The sequence below is a fragment of the Myxine glutinosa genome, chromosome 8 (genome assembly GCF_964187855.1).
Source record: "Myxine glutinosa chromosome 8, kmMyxGlut1.1, whole genome shotgun sequence".
In the NCBI taxonomy this organism is placed as follows: Eukaryota; Metazoa; Chordata; class Myxini; order Myxiniformes; family Myxinidae; genus Myxine; species Myxine glutinosa.
Genome location: NC_136268.1, coordinates 49745611 through 49753240, shown reverse-complemented (window position 1 = coordinate 49753240; position 7630 = coordinate 49745611). Strand labels below are relative to the sequence as shown.

Genomic DNA, 7630 nt, shown 5'->3' with positions numbered 1-7630 from the left:
TGGGTGCGTGGAGCTTGGCAACCGCTGGCGTTCTTTAGCCGGCAGCTTCGCCCGCCCGAACGCCGTTACAGTACCTTCGACCGCGAGTTGCTCGGGCTTCACTTGGCGGTAAGGCACTTCCGCCATCTGCTCGAGGGCCGTGCGTTCACGGCCTTCGTCGACCACAAGCCGCTGATCTTCGCGATGGGCAAGGTCACCGAGCCATGGTCGGCCCGGCAGCAGCGTCACCTCTCAGCCGTGTCCGAGTACACGACGGACATCCGGCACGTCGCAGGGAAGGACAACCCGGTGGCGGATTGCCTTTCCCGGGCCGTCGCCCACGCAGCCACGCATCGACTATGCCCGGATGGCAGCGGACCAGGCCGCTGACCCCGGCGTCCAGGCCTTGCGGACCGCCGTCACGGGCCTCCGCGTCACTGAGGTGCCGTTCGACGGCGCGGGCGCGGCCCTCTTGTGCGACGTCTCCCTCGGGCGGCCTCGCCCCATCGTGCCCGCAGGCTGGCAGCGCCAGGTGTTTGACGCCATCCACGGCCTGTCCCACCCGGGCGCGAGGGCCTCCCAAAGGTTGACCGCCGACAAATTCGTCTGTCATGGCCTCCGGAAGGCCGTCCGCGGCTGGGCCAGGACGTGCCTCGCGTGCCAGCGTGCCAAGGTGCACCGGCACACCCAGGCCCCGTTGGCCCCGTTTACGGTGCCGGAACGCTGGTTTGACCACGTTCACGTGGACCTGGTGGGACCTCTGCCCCCCTCGCGGGGTTTCACCCACGTCCTCACCATGGTGGACCGCACCACCCGGTGGCCGGAGGCTGTGCCCTTGGCGTCGACGACGGCGGCGGACGTCGCGCAGGCTTTCATCGCCACCTGGGTCACCTGGTTCGGCACCCCCTCAGACATCTTGACCGACCGCGGCCCCCAGTTCACCTCGGAGCTCTGGGGGGCGGTCGCGCAGGGGCTTGGGGTCCGGTTGCACCAAACCACGGCCTACCACCCCCAGGCTAACGGCCTGTGTGAGCGATTTCACCGCTCATTGAAGGCCGCGCTCCGGGCCACCCTCCGCGACGGCGGCTGGGTCGACAGGCTCCCCTGGGTCCTGCTGGGCCTCCGGACGGCGCCCAAGGAGGACCTGCGCGCATCCGCGGCGGAGTTGGTCTTCGGGCAACCGCTGCGGGTGCCGGGCGAGTTCCTCCCCGACTCCACGGCACCATGGTCCACGGCACAGCAGCGCTCCGCTCTGCAGGAGACTGCCCAGAGGTTCGCCCCGGTGCCAACGGCACGCCACGGGCACCCACCGACGCACGTCGCCCCGGAGCTTCGCACGGCGGCGTACGTCTTCGTCCGCCACGATGCCCACCGGACACCACTGCGGCCCCCGTACGACGGGCCTTTCCGCGTGCTGGAGACCAGGGTGAAGCACTTCACCCTGGACATCGGCGGTACTCCTGACCGCGTTTCTGTGGACCGCCTCAAGCCGGCCCACCTCGACGTGGACCATCCACCGCCAGTGGCCCGACCCCCGCGTCGGGGCCGCCCCCCTGCGGGCGGACCCCCGGCACCGCCAACCCCGCCGCCACGCCGCCCCCCGGTCCTGCACCCATCCCAGGGGCAGCCAGAGGCATCCCAGATGGCATCCCTGCATCCCAGACGCCGCCAGTCGCCAGGGGGCGCTTCGGCCGGGTCCGCCGTTTGCCCCGCAAACTGACCCTTCAGGTGCGCGGGGATTCTGGGGGGGCGCGTGTGGCGGACACGAAAGCACTGACGTGGTGACATCACCCCGCACACCAAGTGGGGGTGGGCCACGCCCGGGAGAGAGGCGTGGCCTCACGATATACACGGGGCGCGCAGCCTTGAGCTGAGCAGCTGAGTGTTACAGTGAGCTCTTGAATAAAGACTCTTACAAATTACCGCTTTGTCCGCTTCCTCCTTGCTTGCAAGCAGCGCGCGTAACACCGCGCTTTATTCCAAAAATTATTACCTCAACCTCGCATTCCTCTTATCCTAAGGGAACGAAGTGCTAAACGGTCAACCCTTAAGAGGGTTGCTTCACCCATTTGGCTTTGTTGAGAATGCGGATTAGTTGTTTTGCTTGGTACAAGTTAAAGTACAAACTATTTGATGAAGCACATGCGTATGTGCATTAGAATAGTGATTACGAACAAAAAACTTCCAAATCGTGGTCAGAAAAAGCTTTTGTGTAAAAACATGTTCCCATTGAATGGGAAAATATGACTGTTTTTGTATGAATAATAAAACTAAAGAGGCCTCAAGGAATTATTGAAGAGATTAATGTACCTTTATTTATTTTTATTTCAAACTTGTATTTGAAAGTCTATGATTGAAGCCGATAAACAGTCACAACGTCTCTGTTGTCTTGTTCAGTGTTTGTTGTCCTGACGATATACTTAGCGACAGTACTTTCTCTTCAATTTATGAAAAATGCATTCAATCACTTCGTATTTTTTCCTTGTCTATACAACTGTACGTACAGACGTCTGTGGTTGTTCCAAAATCGAAAATATCGCTTTTATAAGCATATTAATGTAAATAGCCCAACACAAGCTTTTCCTTCCTGTCAAGTTGAAATCACTTTAGTTGGTTTAGTATTTCAGATTTATCAGAGAAAACGGTCGCCAGCGATCTGAGAGACAAAATACATTTCAGAATTTTAATAGAATAAAAATCTTAAGCACGTGCTCCTCTTCGCAAGGAGTTTTGCCTGACGTCATTGCTCGGAAGGCTGCGTAACGGAGGTGCCGTGTTTGCGCGCGAGCGACTTGGAGGTGTTGTGTGGCGCCATGATGCGCAGCGCCTGGGATGCTCAGCGCAGCATTGCGAGCTTGGAGCGCCAAGCGCGTTCTCCGCGGGAGGTGAGGGTGGCCCCAGTCGTCGACGAGGACATTATTGTCGTCCGGGTTTGGATGAGCATCATTCTTTTTGAACGATGCGGCGCTGCCGTTTGTGCAGTAGAGTAAGGCCGCGCTTGATGGCGTGTTGTTGCTCTTGAGAGAAACCGCTGGATTGAACTAGTCAACTATGTGGTTCAACCCTCGCTCTCTGGTGCTCGAGTCCATTCTGAGATCGAGCAAATAACGTAAAACGCAAAAAGACGTTTCTCAGTGGAGTCGGCAATATAAACTTGGATATAATTGGAGTGAACGGAATTTGAAGTAGTAAATGGGATCCAAACCTCGGATGTTACTTTTGTTTCGACAAGGCCACGTATGTTGGTCGTATTTTGTCGAACTGTTTTCTCCTGCTGAATAATTATTTGATTATTTCTTTATTTTTTTTTGCCTTTGAAAAAAATAAATTATGTTCTGAAGTTTTCCTGATCATTACCTTTGATGCGAGTGTAGTACTGAATTTAATGGTTTATGCTATCTCAAAAGTCCTCCCTTTTGTGTAGAAGGTACTGGGGGGGGGGGGGGGGCACAATCTCCTGCTGGTGGTCCCACCATGAACCTGTGGTTGCTGGTTGCGTCATTTTCTGGGGACTTGGCTGTGCCGCTGATACAATGCCCTCTATTAGTATTACCAGTCAGCTGGTACTCATTTTGCCAGCCTCGGAAGGATGACATGCTGAGTCAACTTACCTGGTGTTAATTCAGCAGAGGAGCAGGGGCTTTAACTCAGGACCCTGGGACAGCCACCTTAGGCTTAACCGTTTAGACAACGCCAGGCTTACCTTGTACTATACTAACTAGAAGAAATGTTCCTCGTCACGTGCCTGACTTTGTGAGCAGGTATCACGTATTCATGTTTGAAGGAAAATTGCGTATAGGTGGGGTATGGTCATTTCCCAGGACTTGTCCATACTCTTGAATGACAAGTTACTTGCACTTTTGAAATACCGTGTTGTTAAGGAAGTGCTACTTTGTAGTTTTCATTCTCACCGAGGTTCTTGTGGATCTGTGTCGTTTCTCCACTGGGCTTGGAAGCTCCTTTCCTGACGGCTGACATTGCGATTGTTCACGTATGGCGTGTTCCGGACCCTGGCTTAGTGTGGCGGTCCTTTGTACATTCTCCAACTTGTTGGTCTTTTTTTCATTTTCTTCAAATATACCATCAATGTTATGTTGGTGTGCCAGCGATAACCTACCTATTTATCATGGATACTCTGGGATCTTTGTATTCATCAAATAATGCTCGTGGACTGGTGCTCCAGCTTACCGGCCCTCCGATGATCGGTGCACGCGGTCTTGTATCGCCCTGTGTGCGACACACGAGAGTGACGGTTTGTAGCTTGGCCAAGATTCAAACCCAGGGTAAACAGGTGTGCTCAAGTGTGGTTGAACCAAAAACATGTACGTAAGCATTATCTCTGCTTCAGAAGGTTTGCAATAAACATGCTCCACTTGCCAGCCCGAGCCCAACACATGGGTGCATAAGTAGTGCACTTACCCGTGGAGCTGCGTAGTCTGGCTTCAAACTCTGGTGCTATGCAGGCAGGGCGATTCGTCACAAAGAGGTCCTCTGATGGATGTTTAGCCATGGTGAACTACCAAATGTTGATACAAGTTTAAAATTTGGATTTCGTACCTTGTGGTAAGGGCTGATAGGATGGCCTATAGGCTATGGGTATGCACAGTTGCCTCGCTGAGCGAGCTAGCCTGAGTTCGAATCCCGACCCAGCTATAAAAGTGTGCCATTCCGGTAGTTTACACTGCATGGTGATTCATGGATGTGTATTCCATCCCTCAGATGGACATTAAATTGGGTGCCCTGTCTGCCGGTATTAGTTCTCTAGTTGTCTTCCACATTAGTTGGTGGTTTTTTTTTGGTATTGACAAAAGGAGGTAAAGCTTGGGGCGGGATAAACATCTGGGAGTATTGAAGGAAATGGCGGAGAAGATAAGCATGACGTTAACATGTATAACGTCATGCTTGTCTGCTCTACCAACATGTGTCCATTTCATTGATGTATTATAGGCTTACCTTTACTCATACAATGTGATGGCCACTGATGGCCATGATGACCACAAAAACAGCCACATCAATGAAACATACAGACGTTAACTAGTTGTAGGCATCCAAAGTTTTCCATGTCTTCCTGGGTGTAAATACTTTTTGTAAGCAAAATCCAGATGATTCACTAAATCCAGATAAAACTGGTTGTAAAATTTGTCTCGTTTATGGGCCTTGTATTCCATGAATTCATCCAGGTCTGTGTTGCCTATAATCCGTATTGTTATAAATGTCGCTCCCCAGTGTCCAACGTATCGACTTAACCAAGCTTCGGGACGAGCTTTGACCCCGATTACTTTCCATGAAAGCATACAAAGCACAATCGCTCAACCGATGATGAATGTGGTTTTTATGCCAACGAAGTCGCCGGAGGCATTATGTTTTCAGGTTGTCCGTCTGGCCGTCCGTGATAGGTTTTTGTTGCTGCGATAACTTAAGAACGGCTAAAGGGATCTGAGTTAAACTTGGTACAGGTATGTATAATGAGGTAACGATGAAATGATTACATTTTGGGGGTCACGAGGTCAAAGGGCAGAGGTCCTGTTAGGTAAAAATACTGTTGCCGCGATAACTTGTGAACCAGTGATGGGATTCTGAACAAATTTGGTACACTTACACTAATCGGGCAAAAGTTTTAGAACACCTCAATTTTTCCAGTTTTTATTGAAATTTATGCAGTTTAATGTCTCAATGTACTCTGAAATTAAGCATAGAACAAATAAACAATTGGAGACAAAGAAATCATAGAATCATTTTGTTTAACAAAATTTAATTGAAATTTTGGACTCGGCAAAGTAGCCACCTTTTGCAGATATAACCGCCGAACACACTCGTGGCATTCTTTCTACAATGGAAATCAAATATTGTTTGGGAAGTTCTTCCCAACACTGTTGCAGAAGTTCCCACAAATGTGTTGCACTTGTAGGTTGCTTTGCTTTCACCCTTCTGGCCAGTTCATCCCAATCCAGCTCAATGGGGTTTAAGTCTGGAGACTGTGCTGGCCATTCCATGATTTGAAGCCTACCGTCTTGTTCTTTTCCTCGAAGGTAGTTTTGTCATATCCTGGAGGTGTGTTTCGGGTCATTATCTTGCTGTAGGATGAACCCCTGACCAACTAGGCGTATACCAGAGGGTATTGCATGGCGCTGCAAAATGCTGTGGTTGCCCTTTTGGTTCAGGGTGCCAGTCACTCTGTGCAAGTCGCCGACTCTGGATCCAGCAAAAGAGCCCCAGACCATCACGCTTTCTCCTCCATGTTTGACAGTTGGTGTCACACACTGAGGAACCATCCTTTCGCCTACTCGATGGCATACAAAAACCCTGCGTGATGAACCAAAGATTTCAAATTTTGATTCATCGGTCCATAAGACCTTCTTCCAGTCTTCAGTTGTCCACTGGCGGTGCTTCATGGCCCAGGCAAGCCTCTTTTTCTTATTTTGCCATCTTAGCGATGGCTTTCTTACTGCCACTCGACCTGTCAAACCTGCAGCTCAAAGTCTTCTCTTCACAGTTGAAACTGAGACTTGCTTACTTCGACCAGTGTTAAGCTGTGCTTGAACTTGTTGTCCTGTGAGCCGCCTATCACGCAAGCTGTTGACTCAGAAACTTGTCTTCTGATTCTGTTGTGGCTTTGGGTCTGCCAGACCTCTTCCTGTCAGTTTCCTCCAGTTTCCAAGTGCCTTTTGATGGTGTAGGAAACTGTACTCACTGACACCTTGACTTTCTTTGCAATTTTTCTAAAGGAAAGACCTACACTTTTAAGGGCTATAAATGGTCTGTTTGTCTTCCTTTGTTAATTGGCTTTTTCTCGCCATTATGATAGCAATATACCACTTCCTGCAGTGCAATATTGTCCAAATAATGCTTCAGAGGGTGCAATAACAGTCTGTTCCAATAATTGTTCCAAAACTGGAAAAATTGAGGTGTTCTAAAACTTTTGACCGGTTGTGTATGTGGAATGATGTAAAGATGAAATAACTAGAATTTGGTGTCGAGGTCAAAGGTCAAAGTCTGTAATTGGTCTATAAACTTGAGAATGGCTGAAGTCATCCAATTCAAACTTGGTACAAGTATGATGTATAATGTTGTAAAGATTAAGTGATTAGATTTTGGGGTCAAAGGTCAAATTCTGTAATAGGTCTACAACTTGAGAACGGCTGAAGTGATCTAATTCAAACTTGGTACAGGTATGTATAATGATGTAAAGATAAATGGATTACATTATGGGATCAAGAGGTCAAAGGTTAAAGGTAAAAGTGTAATATGTCTATAACTTGAGAATGGTTAAAGGGATCTAATTCAAACTTGGTACAGATATGTGTAATGATGTAAAGATTAACTGATTAGATTTTGGGGGTCCTGAGGTCAGAGGTCAGAGGTCATGTCAGGTAAAAATGTGAACTTGTGAACAGCTGAAGGGATTTAAATTAAAACTTGGTACAGGTATATACAATGATGTAAACATGAACTGATTGTTTAGGGGTCAATAGGTCAAAGGTCAGAGGACATGTCAGCTAAAAATGTGCTAACTTTGGTACTGCTGAATGGATTTAAATCAAACTTGATACAAGTATTATAATGATGTAATGTGGGGGCAGGCATATCAGTCGACGTCGTGACGTCAGAGTGCCATTCTAGTTTTTGTTGTTGTTTTGAAACTGTTGCAGAG

At 49.3% G+C, this 7630-nt stretch overlaps 1 protein-coding gene across 3 annotated transcripts in view; it reads left to right on the top strand.

The window, feature by feature from the left end:
* The first annotated feature begins 2566 nt into the window (after positions 1-2566).
* RANBP2 (RAN binding protein 2) overlaps positions 2567-7630 on the top strand; it is a 239538-nt gene continuing 234474 nt past the window's right edge. For 2 of the 3 annotated variants that reach the window (XM_068124437.2, XM_068124434.2), the window contains exon 1: positions 2567-2864. In XM_068124437.2, the coding sequence (XP_067980538.2) occupies positions 2793-2864 (72 nt within the window). In that variant the 5' untranslated portion in view covers positions 2567-2792. The remainder of the gene's footprint in view (positions 2865-7630) is intronic. The other variant, XM_068124436.2, reaches the window with a different exon arrangement.